This window comes from Pavona decussata, unplaced genomic scaffold, assembly GCF_977016875.1.
Source record: "Pavona decussata unplaced genomic scaffold, jaPavDecu1.1 SCAFFOLD_69, whole genome shotgun sequence".
Lineage (NCBI taxonomy): Eukaryota > Metazoa > Cnidaria > Anthozoa > Scleractinia > Agariciidae > Pavona > Pavona decussata.
In genome coordinates, this window is record NW_028145488.1 from 1,027,501 (window position 1) to 1,046,925 (window position 19,425).

A 19,425-nucleotide genomic window follows, 5' to 3' on the forward strand; every position below is an offset into this window, starting at 1 on the left:
GCAAGGGCAATCATAGCCATCACCATTTCTTTTACTTGATTTTACAAGGGATTGCAAGTGCAACAAGTCCTATCTGGTTCTCCTTGCTCCACGTCTCAAGTGTAAGGCTTCTTGAAGCTCGGCTTCGATATTCGATCACTTTGGTGAACAGCAGCCTCACAATTTCAATCGAATCAGTTCACGTTTTTTAAAAATCCTTCATATACCAAAAACATGAACTAACCACACGCCAATGATTGTTTCCCTGCAGCAGCTAACCTTAATTCGACCCTTTTCTACGGAAACATTTTAATCCAATATACTGTTCGCCATTGTCTCACACATAAACTGTCATTACTGATCGATCTTAAAAACAACTGCGCTCACAAAGCATACCGTTCAAGAGAGTCTCCAAGTAACAAAAAGTTATTGAAAGAGTAAGCGAGCGATCGATCGAGCGCGCAAGCAGAGATCTTCAAATCTCTGATCAAGATGTTTTACAGTGTTTAGATCATTATATAGACCTATGTTGCATTCCGTTTGTTTCAGTTAATTTGTGATAAGAGTTAACATTGAACACTTTTAAAGTAACTAGATGAACAGCTCGCTTTTTTACTGTTACTGTTACTGTTACTCACTCAATGATCATGATCACTCAGCACTCACCATCGCAATGCGTTCACGAGGAGCAAATACAATTTTAACCAGGCCAGTTTCTTGCTTAATTATTAGAACAAGCAGTAAATTTCATTTTATCTGTATACTCTTGAGCAAAACGGTTTTTAAAACTCTCCATGCTTATATTTCATCTTGATCAAAGTAGATTCGTAACTCTTACTTGACCTTAGCACGAAATAAAACTTCTCTCGCGCAACTAGTCAAGTAGAATACAGCAAAAACCTTCGAACGAAATGATAATACCGTTCAAAAAAAGGTTGACATTCGTTGTTCGATTGTTTTGCCATTTATTTTTTATTTAAGTACCGAAGTATTAAACAATGCGGTGCTAACTGGGGACACCATATAAATCACTGAGAGAAATAGTACAAACTGAGCATAACATTTGTTAAAAGTCCTGATTGTCGGGAGGCAGACGAGTTGGGTATTTATATAGGGTGGTCTTAGATCTGAAAACGGGGGGCCACCGTGAAAAAAATCGAAGCAATTTGAAGAGGACTTCAACTGCGGATTATAAGTAAGGCGCCTTAACCACTTGACCACATAACCTCCTCTTGCCACTTGTTGTTAATGCGTGTTTGTGATTGTTGGAAGAAGGGGGGGGGGGGGGTGGGGGGAGTTTATTAGTTTATTACAAACCTTATCCGTTCCATTCTCTTTGTAGGTGATCCAGTTTCGGTTGTTCAGTGATAAAATCAACTTGTATTTTGTTGTCCAATTATCGTAACTCGGACTCCCTTGAGTAGCTACAGCACAGATGATAAACTCGTAGTAGAGGTTGATTTGTAAATAGTCATCAATACTACTGTCAGTGCTGGAAAACCACGCGCTATTCCCATTAAGCCGAGCCATATCGGGTCCATAACTAAATCTTGAGGACGAGGCTGAAAAGCTGTCGCTTGGAAACTCGTAATTGCTTGCCACACCGAGTGCTTGAATTTGGCAAGCTGAAATAATTTACGTAATAACTTCGTTACATTTCTTAGATATTGGAATGACTTAGGAAAGGAAAAAGGTCAAGAGGGAAACGACCAAAAAGGTGGAGGACTGGGACAAGTGGTCGTCTGTGGAAGAGGCTTCAAACTCCAGTAATGGATGGAGAGGAAGGCCCTGGTCTTATCTCAAACCTTACGTGGGCAATCTCGAGACTAACATCTTTAATAACGTCAATGACTGCATCTTTCTTAAGGTGTCAGTTATCCTTTAGGAACCGGTTTCGCGCGTACTGCAGAAGCGTTCGTTGTTTTTGGCATAAACCCTATGTGGTTCATTTCGTGGAAAAGGCTGAATATTACAGGAGTTTTATTCAAAACGTGTTATAAATCGCGCTTCAAGTCCACGAGAAAACTATCTGGGCAGTATTAGGTTCCCAACAAAACTGTCTCTTTAATAAGCAGTTTAAGTTTGAGCAAACACGTACTAAAGGCAAAGAGCACATTAAATTCGCAAACACTGTTTCATCCAAATTGGTCGAGATTTATCGACTTGGAACCCATATATAATGCACGGACAACCCGCCGGAATTTAATTCCGACAAACATGGAAAAGCAGAATTTTGGCAGTAATGAGGTTACCGACACCTTGGCGTATAGCAAGTTTCCTCCAGGGAGAGATCAACTTTCTTTTAAGCAATCGTTGGATAACAGGTATGACAAACACAACTGTGGTGACAAGGAGCAGTTTCATTATACCAGTAGCCTGAATAGTGGAGAGGGGTAGAGGAACGAGAAAAAGTAAGATAAAAAAGGGGACCTGGGAGAGGGGAGAGGGGAGAGGGGAGTGGGGAGAGGGAAGAGGGGAGAGGGGAGAGGGGAGAGAGAACACCCGCCGCAAAGACCCCCCTCCGAGTGATTTCCGCCCTACGATGATTAGAGTTAATCCAATTCTGTCAATTCTGCCACCAGTCAACATTAGACGAGCATGAAATCTTTGACGGACATAATTTCGCGACCAAATTTATCAATACTTGTGAATTGTTCGTGGCTAGTCTGATGCGGCGTTTCGTCTCGGCCAAGAGACTCTTCAGAGACCTTTAGAATTTGTAGGCAAACTCGTTGAGCATCACGCTCCAAGTCCCGTTCGCAAATTCAAGATGTTAGCAGTCTGGCCCTCTATCGCAGAATGATTCCCAACCGCACGTACACGAGTTGAAATTTATACAATAAAGAATTGAAAAATTGTCAAATACTTTTTCAATTCTTTATTGTATAAATTTCAACTCGTTTACGTGCGGTTGGGATAGAGGGCCAGACTACTAACATCTTGAATTTGCGAACGGGACTTGGAGCGTGATGCTCAACGAGTTTGCCTACAAATTCTAAACGTCTCTGAAGAGTCTCTTGGCCGAGACAAAACGCCGCGTCAGACTAGCCACGAACAATTCACAAGTATTTGACAATTTTTCAATTTTTTATTCTATAAATTTATCAATAATCAGTAAACATTTTGTTCTTTTTTGTTGTTGGTTTTTTTGTTTGTGTTTAGTATTTTAGATCAGGTTAGTGAAGAGGTGAAAGTCGAGAAATATCAAACAAATTAGAGTGAAAGGTCATCTGATTGATAGTAATGTATATGAAAACGAATACGGACAAGGTATCCAATGGTCTCGCTGCAAAGTATAAAAATGTGACAGACTCAACAGCAATCAGCAGTTGACCCAAAAGGAAACACATGCTGTCTGTAACTATCCGTGTGAAAACTTTACTTTTTCTCATGGCCGAGAAATACAGCCTGCCGAAGGACGACCTTTTTTACAAATCAGAATTCAAAGAACAAATAAAAAGAGCGGAGTGCTGTTATTTTCCTCTTGGCACTCCTGAAACAAATTTATAAGCTGTGCGCGCTCTCTGCAGCCAACGATTCGCTCGATAAAATGATCGCTTTATTATTCCGCAAGCCTATCTTGCCTTTCTATATCGTAGAATGAGTGCCTGTCGCTTTTATCGAGTTGAACTGCTACTTTCACATTTAGCCGTCTCTTGCTTTGCCTTCGGCGAAGAAAATAGACAAGATGATTCTTTCTTTAAAGTGCACCTAACAGCAGATATTTTTATTCGGCGAAATAAATCTACTTTCTTTCTAAACTGTTCCAGCGAAAAAATATTTTGAATTGGTTGAATCCTCGATTTTCTATGCGCTTTTGAAGTTGGGACTGTGTTGTTGCACCACCGCGTTTTAGGAAGCCTGGGACGAGCGGTTATGACGTCACGCCAGGGACCACGCGATATCGATTGCGTCTCATTTTCGGTTTATTTCTTTGCGATTTACTCCACATAGTTCGTTTCAGAATGTGTTCGTCTTCTTCTTTACGGTTATCAGAAGAGTCCAAGGAGCCCGAGGAGTCCGAAGAGTCTGAGGAGATCGAGGAGGATTTAGAAGATTCGGATGACTCCGAAGTGAATTACATCTTCGAAATCGAAATGGACGCTTATCGACAAGAAGCTTCAGCAAGCGCAAACCCATTTGATAACAGCGACCTCGAAGAAGAGCTGTTTTTATACGGATGAGCCGCGTGCCGACCCGGAATGGACAGCCAGATACGAAACACTTTATATTGTTTCGTCAGCAATACTTCTTTTTCTAAACACTACAATTGTTAAGCTTTCGAAAGAGACCAAAATGAAACCATTTGGACAGGAATTCACAGAGATCTGAATTTTTGAGTGTGATAGTTCTGTTTGTTGTGAAAAAATTTTGCGTTCGCGAGGTGCGAACACAAACAGCGCGCTTGGTGATTTTTCTTACAATTTCCATTCTACTTCGCTAACACTGTTTGATCTGTATAGTAGAACATTTCAGTTAATTGCTGGATGCCTTAATTTTACTGTGCGAAACGAATGGAAGTCAAAATAATTTTTCGAAGTTATGAAGTATTATGCTTAAGCGCTTGTCGAAAATTCGCCCGCAGCGACATTTCCTCTGATGTTTTGGAGCGGTTTTTTTTTTAATACTGCACATCAGCAATAAATCCTTTTCTAAATACTGCAATTGTTAAGCTTTCAAAAGAGACCAAGATGAAACCATTTGGACACGAATTCGCAGACATGAATTTTCGAGTGTGATAGTTCTGTTTGTTGTGAATTAATTTTGCGTTCGCGAGGGACGAACACAAAAAGCGCGCTCTGCGATTTCTTTTACAATTTCGATTCTACTTCGCTAAGACTGTTTGATCTGTATACTAGAACAGTTAAGTTATTTACTAGGTGATTTCTATTTAGTCGGCGAAAGGAATTGAAGTCAAAATAATACTTCAAAGTTACGAAATCCCTAAGCGCTTTCGAAAAATTCGCCCGTTGTGACATTTCCTCTCGTGTTTACAAGGTTAAAAGCAGTTTTCTTTTATACATCGCATCAGGAATGTTCCTTTTTCTATCTAGTACATGTCTTAAGCTTTCGAAAGAGACCAAAATAAAACCATTTGAACACGAATTCGCAGAGATATGAATTTTCGAGTGTGATAATTCTGTTTGTTCTGAATTATTTTTGGCTTAGCGAGTCGCGGACACAAACAACGCGCTCGGCGATTTCTGTTATAATTCCGATTCTACTTCGCTAACACTGTTTGATCTGAATACTAAAACAATTGAGTTAATTGCTGGATGCTTTCTTTTTACTCTGCCAAGCGAATTGAAGCCAAAATATTTTTTCAAAGTTATGACGTCTTTAAGCGCTTTCGAAAAATTCGCCCGCACCGACATTTCCTCTAATGTTTTGAAGCTTAAAAACGTTTTTTTTTAATATATAGCACACAGCAATACATCTTTTCCTAAACACTACAAGTGTTTTAAGACCTATAGAAACGAATGTAAGACGAAATGATCGAATGAAGGGAAGAAATTGGTTTCACAACATTGGATAATATACAAAGAATCGAAGATTTTCTCACCTTCCTATTGCTTCGGTCAGACTGAGGCACATCGACTGGGGCTCCAACGGCATGAATTGTTGGCCAGACAGTGAATCCCATCTCATCTTTTATTAAATGTGGCCAGGATGGTTTTACTTGGCCAGGTAAATTGTGCAACTGTCTTGTGAAACAGTCCTTCTCAAAATGAGCCGAGCAAATGTGAGAATATTCCGTCGGTTCCCACTTCACTCGCTTGAGTTTTGCACCCATCGTTTCTGTCTCTTCAAGGTAACGGGACGATCGTCACCATAATATGGCAGTAAATGGAGACCTATCCCCTTTTCTAGATTTGGTTCGTTACCACAGCCTCCAACAACACATCGGGAAGGCATATTGGGTCATGTAATCACTGATGTAATTGCAAAACATGAGTAGAAAGACTGGAAAGCGAACGATCCTTCGTCCCTGGCGTGACGTCACAGAGCTGCTCGATCCATTCCCCACCAAAACACGGCCGCGCAACAAAAATGGCGCGATTTTCAAACCTTCGCTGAAGCACCGAAAATCGAGGATTCAACCAAATCAAAAAATTTTTTCGCTGGAACACTTTAGAAAGAAAGTAGATTTATTTCGTCGAATAAAAAAATCTACTGTTAGGTGCACTTTAAAGGCGACATTTTTAATCAACCCGGTGGTGAAATCTAATAATAATAATAATAATAATAATAATAATAATAATAATAATAATAATAATAATAATAATAATAATAAAGCGCAATATGCACGTTTCTATGATCATACCTCTCCGTGCCGAATACACTTCAACTTCACAGAGCGCTAGAGGAGAATTCAGGAGGCTCTTAATGGTCACATATCTTCCGTACAAACTCGGGCGGCAGAAAAAGGATGCTCCTTCCCCTTGAGGGACACTGTAACTAAGGCTAATGCCGCACCTAGGATTAGCCACACCTCCACCGCGTGATATTGAGCCTGTAAGGTAAGGTAAGATTTTAATTTAATTTTTCCACATCGCCATGTTATTTTTTTGGTAGAAGTGCATTTACTTTAGTTATGTAATTATTTTTCACGTTCTTGAGCATATCGAGTGTGAAACGAGCTTTGATAGTTGACAGACTAAATGCGTCAACGTCGAGCTTCTTCCCAAACTCAGGCTGTGTGTTATATGCGGAAGTATCAATTTTTAGTCAAGAAACGCCATCGTTCTCGCAGTCAGAACTTTGGCTTCACTGCGCTTTTTGCCGACTGTCACAGGAAATAGCAGATGGAATGCCATATACAGAATTCGATATCACGTGGTGCCGAGTGCAAAATTTCATTTCAACAGCACTCTGAAAATATGTACCATTTCTACAGGGCGCTATTCTGTTGAGCATAAAAGGTGGAAAACTGTGCTGCAAGTGCAACCTACCTACTCTGATCTGAAATGCACTCAATCGATATCCACAGCATTTGTCTCCTCTATTCACAATGTATACCTCACTCACAGGCTCTACTCGTCCCAAGTCCACTCTCCACCAAGGTGTAGTCCCAATAGGACCCGTGGAGGAACAAGAGCCCCGACGGAAGATCGTGGAGCTGATTCCATCCACTGCTTTCTTACTTACCCATCTGCCATAGTGTCTAGAACGTGACTGATTGGTTGACTTTCCAAACGCCAAATTCTCTTAAATGAAAAAGCGATAATCTAAATTATTTACTTATCAATAACGATACATAGCGCTGCTTTGGTTGGCATTTATTCGAAAAACCTAAGACTTCAACATTTTCGATTTCTTGGGGAGAGCTCAGATTCATTTTTTTGGAACAAGTATCATCGTCCTTCTCACATATAGATTGTTTCGTTTTCTCCGTCTAAGTAAAAGTGGAAGATGGGGGAAAATTAACTGCTGAAAAAAAGTTCATGGTATCGTTGTCGACTTACCGTATTTATTCGATTAACCGCCCACCTTGAATAAGCGCCACCCTGAAAGCTCAAAAGTTAACAAGCACCCTACTCCATCCAATCCCAACAAAAAACATTCCTGTACTAGCCCAGCGTGAAGTAAGAGGAGTGTCAATTGTTTTCTAAACTTGGTTTTAGTTACGGTTACCGTATTCAATACACTGTTATATTGGTTATGTCTTGTTCATGTTAGCTTTTGCACTTTGTTTTGCCTAGTTGAAACCAAATAAACTTGTTATCCCTTGTTTTGTTATTCTCTAAAAATGTCCTCGCTGAGTGAAATGTTGGCAAAATAATAAGCGCCCACCTCGATCATGGGCCCAGTGTGAAATAAGCACCCAGGTCTGTTAATCGAATCAATACGGTAATTTATGTTAAATTACCTCGTGAGTAAATTTCCACCTCGCATAGCTGAAGGATCTGTCTCTGTGTGGTCCTGATACCAACATATCTTCCAGTCCTCAATGGATTGTTGTAACATACAGCTGATGCTATAAAATCAGTAAAACTGTACAGCCCCACACACGAAGGATTGTATGCAACATTTGGGCGGTTACCTGCCATTTAAACAACAACCATCAATTGATTAAAATTAAAGTAGTTACTGTATTGAAACATTCACAGTTTTCCTAAACAGCTACTCAAAATTGTTTTATCTTGGATTTATTCATTTACTTACAGATAAGACAGTGTGAGCGTAAAAGGGCTCACAATCGATGACTTAGTATGAAGACAACTCTCAAACGCGGTCCTTTGGTGGAACAGCAAATAAACGAAGGGCACAAAACTTAACAGCTGTGGGCTACTGACAATTGTATTGCAAACCTGACAACGTATGTGGCAGGTTTAACTGAATATAGGATAAAAATCAAAACAACACAATAAACCTAAACACATAAGCGTCTGAGTTTATTAGTGGGGTGGAAAGAAATGCCCCATAGGTAACAAATCGTGATGACAACTAAAGGAGATCAAGAAAATGAAATTAGTGGAGTAATTAGTGGAGTTGCAAGTAGAAAAAACAAAATATGACCACACGTGAAGTATAATAGGAAAAGAAGTAAGAAAGCCTGAATATTACCGAATTTTCTCGTGATCTAAGGGGTGATTGGCAAAACTGAGTAAACCTTGTTTTGTCTGGCTGAAAATCAACATTTAAGAATTGGTTCATGCTTAGCGTGCGTATATCGAGTTATGGATGCACGCGGGAAGTTTGGAGAGCACGAAAGAAGCGTAAGAGTTGCTCGAGGCGTAGTAGAGAGCAACTCTTGCTTCTTGAGTACTCTCCAAACTTCCGAAGTGCATCCATAAATTGATATACGCACAGCTAAAGCATGAACCAATTCTTTTATAACATAGTGACAAGAAAGTAGTGCGCGGAAAACAAGTTTATTTGTGATGTATTACAAAATTCTCTCAATGCGCGTACAGAAAAATAAAGATTCTTACTGGCTGGTTAAAAACACGCCACAATGATTGTTTGCACGTTTGGTGAACGAGAACGTTTCATCACAAAATTGTCAATAAAATTGCTTCTTTGAATATGTTTAAAGTCAAATGTAGACAAACGTTTTTCCAAGCCCAAAGAATGTTAAAATACTCAATTTTGTCAAATGTTCGAGTCAAAGTTAAAGGTCGAAACTGGAGTTTGGTTTCATAACGATGTTTACGTTGTGCACGGCACAGTTGGAGAAGACCGAGCTCAGGGAACTTGCTGTTGTCGTCATCTCTTGAGCGACGACCACACTGTTGTTTTGAATTTCTCTGCAAACAGCAGTAGTAGAAGACTCAGATGAATCAGGCACAAGGCTTCTTGAGAGAACCTCACTGCAACTGCGAAGCTGGGACGAAGATGGGCGCGTGTTGTAATGTTCAAGACTTTGCTCACTCCTGTAGCCGGAGATCGCCATGATGTGTCTGTTGAGGATCCCTGCGTTAGACCACAGAGTTGAGGCAGTTGCTCTGATGCTATGGTTCGTGTAGATTTGTGACAAAGATGCTGCTTCGTTGAAAAATATTCCCCATCATGGAGTCGAGCGAGTTCACTCCGACGGGACGCGCTTCATACCATACGTTGTCTCCGATACTCCAATTTTTTCGTGGATATTGAAAAAACGAATCGCACTTTGGATATAACTTCGATAAGTACAGCTCCAAGACCTTATAGCGGTCGTTCGGGTCTTCTGTTTCGTACATTCGGGCGTACGTTTCTTTGCTGGAAACGTCAGAGACTCCACCGGAATGATTCTTTGTAGCCTCGCCATGTGCCATCGTCACGTAGTTTCGGCCAGTTGGGTCGGCTTCAAACTTGAAGCTGGTCGGTTTGAGCTGTCTCTGTCCCTCCCGACCTCTTCTACAAAAAAGAGAACCACATGGAACCATACATTTCGTAGACAGGGCGGGTGGGTTGCTCAGTGCAAGAACCTGTGAGGATTTCAGCCGCACCAAATCTTCGTTTTCAATTGCCGGCTTGTGCTTTACGTTTTCTTTCCCCTGACGCTTCAGGTTAACAACTTGTGCATTCAGCATCTCGCTTGATCTTTTAAACCTCGGGTGGGATGAGAGCTTTTGGCCTTTGTTTAGTGGCGGTGCATTCAAATATCTTTCCACTAACTGGGGAAAACCGAGGAGTGTAGACTTACTATAGACTTCTCCTGATTTATTCCTGGCCTCTGCGTAAAATCTGCGAAGGTTTGTATCCAGTTGAGAAAGTGTCCTATTTTCTATAGTGGCGTTAGTATTTTTCTCTCAGTGCACCGAGCTAAAAAAAATGTTAATACCATTTAGTTTATAGACAATGCGTGAAGATTTTTGTAACCGTGTCTGAATAAATATTTCAGCTTAGATACAAGTTGTCAAGTACTGTACTTGTTGTTGTTGTTGTTGTTGTTGTTGTTGTTGTTGCGTAATTAGTCAAATACACTGTAGCAAGGAAATGATTCCTTCTCGGATTATTTTGTTTAAATAATTTTGCTACTGACTCTGTAAGTAACTGCTTGTTTTCATTAGCGTGAAGAAACATAAGAAACAGTGATAGTTACCTTTGAATGTTGCCGCAGACCAATTTGTGGTTTTCTTAGTGCGAGCGGTATGCCTTTCCGCGAGAATTTTCTGCAGCTCGGGCTCTGTTTAATTTGGAAAACGCGCCGGCTTATTTTTACTGCTTTTGCTTTTCTCTTTGCGTGGTACAAACTCCATTTCAAGAGAAAAGTCGGGTAGTTCTTCATTATTTTCTAGTTCCATTTCCGGGGAAACTTTGTAACAACTTTAAGCGACGGAAACCCGAGTTTGTCTGCAAGTTGCACACGTCATCAGATGGATGCATGGCCATGCGTATGTTGAGAAATGTACCATGATGACGCCTATAGGAATTAGATAGGGAAGCACGCGCGCTACGTTATAATCGGCAAAATTCAATCCTTTTGACCTATTGATTCAAGTAAAATTTTAAATTCGGTAAATTAGATATAATAGTTCAGCTTCTCCTAAATCTTGTCTGGAGACCAGTCATTATTTAGAGTGTGTAAGCGTTGGTGTAAAACAGAGCACGGCATGTTCAATTTCTCATGACTCTTTCACTTCCTAAGCATTTATTGTCGACATTTATTGCCAAATCTTCCTTTGTCAGTTAAACATGAATGCTGCGCCGCTAGCACTAAGGTCATGAATGATGGAGCAGAGAATTAAAAGTGTAGTGTAGATTATAATTAAAGTGTTAGGTGAACGCATGAAATTCCTACTAAGCGTTATCCCTGGTAAGAAAATGGGAGATCGCGCTAGACATAGCCTGCGAAATTAGACGCATAGTATCTCCGGCTGTCGCTTCTCTCGGCGGACAGCTAAAATTTTTTGCAATCTGGTTTTACTCTTTCAGGCCAAACGAGAGCTGTTCCCACCGACCTATGAGGGCCAACCGATGATGCAAGAAAAAGAAATGCAAGCCACATACCTTGGAGAGGAGGTCTATAATAGACACAAGACAAGACGGAGCATGACCAAGCTCATAAGCAGTAACATAAGGAAAACAAAATCTGCTCTCGGGGACTCATTGGATTAACTGTAGGTCGAAAGATCAAACTCAGTAGTGTGGTGCAACAAGTGCGTGCAAAACTGCTGAGCAGGCTACAATTTGGGTTGAATCTATGCTCTCCATTTTTCTGCAACCAGTTTGCCAAAATGAACCGCGTCGCAATTCAAGGTCTACGGATAATCCCGGATACAACCTCGAAAACATCAGGAGAATCTCTCCTTCACTACACGTGGCTCTTGAACATGTGGCAAACATACCAAACTCCAAGCTGCGCAGGAAAACTCGAGAACTTTGACAACAAAGAGTAAGCCGCTATATGACAAGCTTCAGTGTTATGAGGACTTTGCAGTTAGACTCAAGCAGGTAGCTATACATAATATAAATTTGTGATTCATTCGATTCAAACTGCATTTAAGTAGTTAGTATGGTTACCAGTTTAAATAGGAAGCAAATTTATTTTTGATTCCGAGATCGAGTGGACGTAAACGTTTGTTGATTTCTGTTGTTTAAAGTTCCTCTTTCTATCGTTTATTTAGAGAGTACTGGTACAACAAAGAATCATTTTATGCCTTCATAAACTTGCGTGCCCCCATCCCCCTTTTTCCCTGTATAAAAATAATTGACTCTCCCCTAGTTTGCACCAAGCCCTCCAACTCTAAACCACGACCGTTCTCTTACATGGCTTCATGTTAAACAATTTCGATGTTGAACAACCCACTGACACTAGAGGTCTATAATATAGCTCAATTCATCTTTTGTAGTTTAATCTTATTATAGACTTCCTTTCTTAGTTTAAATCTTGTTTTAATAACTATGTTACTCAATTTTGGCTAAACAGATTACTGCAAGGTGTTTACCTAATGTTACCATGTAGTCCACATTTCGCAACTCCGGTAGCAGGGCCTTTGAAAGCCTATTGACTATGCGCACTTCGAATACTGGCACGTAATCTGAGCCCAGGTCCACTCGCCACCAACTGGGATTGTTTTGCAGAGTGTGTGAACAGTGTCCATTGTTAAAATTTGTGTCAGAATTTCCATCCACTGCTTTGTCTGATGTACCACTGGCGTATCTGTCACTATAGGTCGAAGACTGGAATGTGCGCTTGCCAAAAGCAAGGTTTTCTGTGTTAAAAGTCAGACAGCATTTTAACTGGAGTACGTCAACTTTAGTAATATTTTTAATTCGTTTCAAATGTGTATGGTGACATTTAATAGTATTCAAAAGCAGCATTATTAGTGAGTCTCAAACTTTTGCGAAATACAAGAACCAATTCCCCAAGTTATGAAAAAGGTGTGGCGACGATCTTACTTATTTTTAGTGAACATGTTCAGTAAAATTGTAGCTTTCAGTTTGTTCTTCTTTTAATGTATCACAAAACTACAAAAATGGTAGCCTTCCGATTAAACAGTGGTGTGTGAGAGGGTCGGGTGGGAGAAGTGGCGGTCAAATAGGAGAGAAGAATAACTATGTATGTCGCCAGTACCCATTCACGCACCTGAGTGAAGAAAGACAACGAGAAACAAAGTTTCTTGTCTAAGGAATTTGCACAGCAACGAACCAACCTTAGCCTCGAACCAACCACCCTCGCGATCTGATCTTCCGACCACCCGATCGAAAGCTCGACAAACTAACGATCACACCTCCGCGCGTGTTTAGTCCGCTGTTTATTGTATATTTTAACTGTTTTATTCATCTTTGATGTACTTGCTATTGCTATCCTTGATTCAAAGAAAGGTAACATTTTACAAAATACTAAGGCAACTATAATTTGTACTGAAATTTAACTTTTCTAGTTAGTCAAGGTGTATCTTCTATGTGATGATGTTGCATGCTTACGGAAAAGAAGGCTATTGTATGTTAAAATTAAAGTGTAGCAAATCCTCCTATAACATCTTTCAACATTCTCAAGTAATTGTTATAAACCCACTTTTACAAAAATTGCTACGTAATGAATATGTCTTAAAATTATGGATCTTCTTCAATTGTCTCATATCTGTCTATAACTCAACACCAAATAGAAAATTAAGTATACATACCGTACGAATTCAAAGCTACGAAAAATTATTTTGCATTTTTTTTGTTTCAAACCGTCATTGACGGGAACAAAACCCGGAGAAGTACTATTGTTATTTTACCTGGTTTTTGTTTCACTCCAAAAACCTCTGTCCTCATACAGAACTTGTTGTGGCTTGTTTTTCCCACAAATCGCAGCCATCTTGTTAAGATTCCATCCCAAATTAAATTCTTATTCTCGGTATTCCTGTCACTATTTCCTTGGAAAAACTAAAATTTGGGGAAAAAAATAAACAAAACATGATGATTTTCTTGAATTTGTCTTCTGGCAGCATTTTTCTTTTCAGTTAATTTATATATTTCTGATTTATACGTAGAATTCTAATCCTTGTCAAATTTAACTGCAATCTACAGGAAGTTTTACCTTTTATAATTATAATTAAATGAATGTTATCTTTTCAATTATTTTTTGAACCTTGTTAATAGTTTTTTGCCATCCACTCTATTATCCTCACAGCTGTTTGGATTGTCCAAACGTCTTGCCAGATTTTTAAGTTCAGCTTTTCTTTAATTGACATCAACCCTTCAGTAGAGATTGTTGAAATTATTATCGCTATCCTGTTGTAGATAGTTGTAATTGGCAATTGCATTTAACCCTCTAACCCCTAATATCAAAGGAAAATTTCTTCTTTATTGTCCCCATATTTTTTCTCATAAAAGTAATGTGGAGAAGTTATAAAAATATCAAAAATTCACCCTGAGTAATCATATGCTTAATTCTCAAGACCTCAGGGGTTGAAGAAGCATTCAGTTGATATTACAAGGAGAAATTTCATGCTGATCACTGTTAGGGCTGAAAGGGTTAAGTGACTCTGATAAGTTAAGTTATCTCTTTCGCTAACTTGAGGATACAAAAGAATACACGCTAACTTTTTTGAGCGTTGTAACGAGACCGGAGTATCACAAGAATTTGTAAGCTATCCATTATATAGCCAAAACTACCCCCTTAAGATAGTTTGTGCGTATGAAACCCAAATGGCTTTCCCAGTTTTAAGTATGTCCTCTAGAAGCAGTAGTTGCGTTTCCTGTTTCCTGAAGCTCACCTTAACTAAACCACTATCTTCATAATTTGTCCACGTTTTACCATCTCTGGATGACTGTAAGGTGTATGTCTTTACCCAATCTTCTGCTTGGAAATGTCCCTGAGTTGACACAGCACAGATGATATGAAGTGTCTGTAGATCAATCTGTAGATATGGATTACTGTCATTTGTGGACGCACACCATGATGATCCTGTTGTGTAGTTCAATCGGCCATTCTTGGCTGGTGTGCTGATATTAAGTTCAGAGGAAGCTGTTATGCTGTCATCTGGAATTGAACCACTCTGCAACCCAAGATCCAGATCAGTACAGTAGCCTGCCATAAACCAAGACAAAATGTTTGAGTTAATAGGTTCCACCTCGCTCATTTTTATGGTCAGTATAGTCAGAGGGGTCTGATCATGCCCTTATTCGCGAATTCCTGTCACTTATTGAGGCCAGATCTTATCATTCCACGACTTCCTCTTTAAAATATTCTTTATTCATCTTTAGAATATTCCTCCAAATAAAAATTATTCTTCTGATCTGACAAAAACCTAAACATGGACTTCTAGTGATAACAGCAATGAGAACAACATCTAATAACATAAGCATACTCAGCTCCTTCTGTTTTGCTCTTCCGAGGACGTATTAATGTTAGGTCTAACAAAGGAGAATGATTAGCGGGGCGGGCAGGGGGGAGTGGGAGGGGGTTAATAGGTAGAGGGACTAATTAGACGTTGGGCACCCTACGAAAGTAAGAAAGCGACGCAAATGAAAACGTCGGTTAGAAATAAATATTCACTTCTCTGGTACTACCTTGTGATTACTCCAACCCATTAAACGTCCAGAATGTGAACGAAAAATACAGGAACACGATTAGTAGCAAAGGCGTTCAAGTCTACAAAGAAACAGAAAATTTCACCGTCTAGTGCCCACGTTCTACATGCAATAGGTTTTGTCAGGTCGTTGTCTTGCAGAGGACGTCGAAGAAATCTACTAATATATTTTTTTAATACACGTGCACAGCAAATGTTTTGCTCATAAAACCTTTTTTTTACCAGTTCTTGTTACCGTCGCCGTCGTGTTATTGTACGGTTCCTATTCTACAAATGCACGTGCTGATAGCCCACACTATAGCCAAAAATATGGTACACTGAATAATGGTGTTCACAATTCATCTTGATTACTCTACTATTTCGGCCTATTTACCATGTGCCATTTGGTGTTGCGAGAAGTGGATTGTGACTGGTATAACAGGCAACAGGTGAGGCGAAAACTCGCAGTTCAGTTTTGACTCGAGGTTGAGGTGACAGGCTTAATCAGGAATTAAGAAAGCATTATTAGCGTAGTTTTCAATTGCATTTGGTAAACCAAAACAAAAGTAATCACTCTGGCCAATCACAATAGGCGCGAACAACGCAATGAACCAATCAGAATTTGAAGCAAATACATATGACCGGAGCCAAGCGCCAAACGCGTGCGAGCAAGGCACGATTGGTTTTGGAACTTTCGATAAGCAATCTCGAAACTTCGCTATTCCCAACAATATTTCGCTCGAATAGATGTATTCATTGGTTGAGAAAATGGCGCAAGTTTTGTTAACCCATCACAGAGTGCAGTAAAGCAAAACCAAAGCAAACGCGAAATTACTTTCGACAGTCAATTGAAAACAACTCTATCATTCTTATCTCTCAAAGAAGAGCTTATGACGCGAGATGGCTTACTAAATTCGTACTTTTTCCAGAATAAATTTGTTTTAGGCGAAGAAAGAGTCACTTGTGTTCCTTTTGAAAATGCTTTAGCTTACTAGGTTGATTTTCAGTGTATTCTGTTATTTTCCTGCCTAATTTCCCCTTAAAAACATCTGGCCAGTCAAGAGATGATAGCACAATAGGCCTTATCACGGTTTTCGACGCCATTTTGACGAGTAGCCAAACACGTCTTAAAATAACCGTGTTTGTATGGAAATCCGATGTCAAATAATTTTCATAAAACATCGCTTCTGAAAAATTCATGAATTGGAAACTTTTGGCACTATGCGACAAAGGATTTTACAGAAAAGAACTGAGGAATGTAGCTGTGCTAGAAAGTATCTAGCTGCGTTTTGACATTTCCATACATTTGTCTGTATAAAGAAGCAGCCGTGAACTGCCACTAAAAAGAGTTCGCGGGAAAAAAAATACACGGAAATGTATGAAAGTTCAAAACACGACTGGCCGCTTTCTGGCACAGCTACCTCCCTCTATTTTTTTTTTCTTAAAATCCTTTTCCTAGTGCCAAAAGTTTCCAATTCACGAATTTTTCAGAAGCATGTTTTATGATACATGTAATTATTTGACATCGGATTTCGATACAAACACGTTTATTTTAAGACGTGTTTGCCTACTCGTCAAAATGGCGTCGAAAACCGTGACAAGGACTATTTACGTAATGTAGAAGAACATGAAATGTCCGTACACTCCGGCCTACTTAGATTATTCTGTATACCTGCTTCTCGTGGAAAGTAGTGGAACGTAAAAGAGTTTAATTTTGTCCCTTTCACCCTGAGTTTATTTTATTTCATTTATTTATTTAGTTTTTTTGTCCGGAATTTAGTAACAGGCGAGCCACGGTGGTGAACAACGTACACAAAAGCCAAAGTTTTTTCAACGGACAGTAGAAATGTATGATGCTGAGGTATTCGATTCTGTACATTTGGTTTTGAGTTAACAGAATGAAGAAAAAATATAGTTTTAATACAATTACTGTCAAATTTTAGTCGGGAAAAACACCGGGAAACCTGACATTAACAGCTGCTAGCATCCGGGTGAAAACTCAGATGAATAATGAACTTTTTCAAGAGAGGATCTTTTCATTTACGTTGTTAGTGGCCAATGGAAATTATTCTTACCTTTTAATACTCTCAATAGACGAATGGTTGAAACAAGGGTTTTCGTCGCCTGTAATTGTCTTTTATGTCTTAAAACCAGCATAAGTTCCCAAAAACGTAATCCAGATACGGTAACTTATTTATTTCAAAAACCATTTGTCCGTCAAAATATCGCTGAGCCACTGCCTCTTTGAGAAAAACCTGTATTTCTGCGATCGTAAATACCAAAAATATTCCTTCAAATATCTAGAATAATTTCAGTACATTAGCCCCTGAGGCACAACTTCCTTGCTTTCTATTTTTACACGCCAAGTCAGATTGTCCGATTTTAAAAGTTCATATTGATGGCTATAGCCAGAAAACGTCTTTGAATTTCATTTAAAAAAACCTTGCTGAAGTTTGCATCATGCAGATAAAGTGTAAAATAAAGCAGAGTTAAAGCTTAAGCTGAAATGAAGCATCGAAGGCAGAAATATTTGCATCATCACTTCCCTATTCATAGCTACGTGGCCTTTCTGACACAATATGGAACGGAGCCATCTAAAGAGATATGCAGTAAAAAAGTTTCAAAAAGCGGCTTGCGCTAGTATCGTGTAAGCTGACGGATTTGTTTTAGACTTTCATGCTTGGCAGCATGCAACTGAGAATCAACAAATCGGATTGACAGAGTACAGGTAACAGTCGAACACCAAGCATTAGATAACTAAAATAATTCCTTATGGATAACTTGTAGGCCATCATAGAAAGCTAGTATCAAAAATTAGAACATGAAAATTTACGGTATTAAGTTGTTTGGACGGTTGTTTAAACACTATAACGATAAAACATTAAAAAATAGTGAAATACGCCAAGCAGTCCACACGAACATTACGTGGTGCGCAAAGAGAAAAGCTTGTGTTTGTTCTTTTCCGATTTAAAGCTGGACCAACGTTGAGATCAATGCAGTTTTGCTTACCTGTTACCACATGAGGTATGACTGCGAGAAGAGCCGCTACAAAATAGAGTTTTTGACGAAATACCATTTCATGGCAGGAAAACACAGGCTTTTAAGACCACCAGGTTTTCTGAGGCTACAATTCGGCGGAGGTTGTTCCCGCAATAGTCATCCGACGAAATAATTCGCTTCAACAGTTAGGCCTTAATAACCGGCAGACTCTTGACAGTTGAGTGACGCGTGAAACGACCCTAGATGTCCTCCAAGATGGCAACCATCTTAATATTTGGCAACGGAATAAAGCGAAGCGACTAACTGTATAAGAAAGTCGTTTTTAGTAGTCATTGCGTGACGCATAATCGTGCACCCCCTCCCCTCCCCCCCTCCACCTCCTCCCATTTTAACTTGTTTATAAAGTTGGATAGTCTACAATCCCCTGTAAGGAAAAAGATAGCTGTCGCTAATTTCCTTGAGAAACCGCCTCCCTTCCCACCCCAACGTAAGACTGTTGACTTTTGCGGCATGTGACGATTAAACTGTTGTTAAAAAAATTTAATATTTCGGTCTCGTTTTAGAGAGAGACAAGGATAGGCTATTACGAGTTTTGACTGAGGAACCAAAAAAGCTCGTAGCAGCCCGGCGTAAGACAAAATCTATATAATTTCTCTTCAGCTGCTGGAAATCTTTATTTTAAGAGGAATGCTTCCTTGTTTCACAACAAATGAAGAGTTCCATCTATAGTAGAGGGCACACCAGTTATTCTTCTTTTATTCGGGGGAATCTCATTATTTTGCGGGGAAACAACGCCGATGACGTCATCGAGCTTTATTATTATTATTATTTTTTTATTGATAAACTTCGCCAGAGGAGAAAAAACAACATGAAGAAACCTCTGACAGGGGAGAACTCACAGAACGATAAGTTCCAATAACGAGACTACTTGCATAAATGAAGTTACAGCGTAATAATGAAGTATTGACAACTAAGGCTGTCTTGATCCATGAATGAAATGCGGTAGATTCTAAAT

The 19,425-nt window shown here is 39.4% G+C and overlaps 1 protein-coding gene and 1 pseudogene across 1 annotated transcript in view; both read right to left on the bottom strand.

Moving 5' to 3' along the window:
• The window catches only part of LOC146477685 (uncharacterized), a 33,291-nt gene extending 14,649 nt beyond the window's left edge, over window positions 1–18,642 (bottom strand). The window contains exons 1-8 of the mRNA XM_085113122.1: window positions 18,420–18,642; window positions 14,616–14,929; window positions 13,635–13,782; window positions 12,354–12,620; window positions 7,850–8,023; window positions 6,933–7,187; window positions 6,305–6,493; window positions 1,297–1,604 (exon numbers count right to left, since the gene is read on the bottom strand). Of these exons, the coding sequence (XP_084969248.1) occupies window positions 1,297–1,604; window positions 6,305–6,493; window positions 6,933–7,187; window positions 7,850–8,023; window positions 12,354–12,620; window positions 13,635–13,782; window positions 14,616–14,929; window positions 18,420–18,486 (1,722 nt within the window). The 5' untranslated portion in view covers window positions 18,487–18,642. The remainder of the gene's footprint in view (window positions 1–1,296; window positions 1,605–6,304; window positions 6,494–6,932; window positions 7,188–7,849; window positions 8,024–12,353; window positions 12,621–13,634; window positions 13,783–14,615; window positions 14,930–18,419) is intronic.
• On the bottom strand, window positions 9,095–10,823 carry LOC146477686 (uncharacterized; annotated as a pseudogene).
• Window positions 18,643–19,425: the final 783 nt, after the last annotated feature.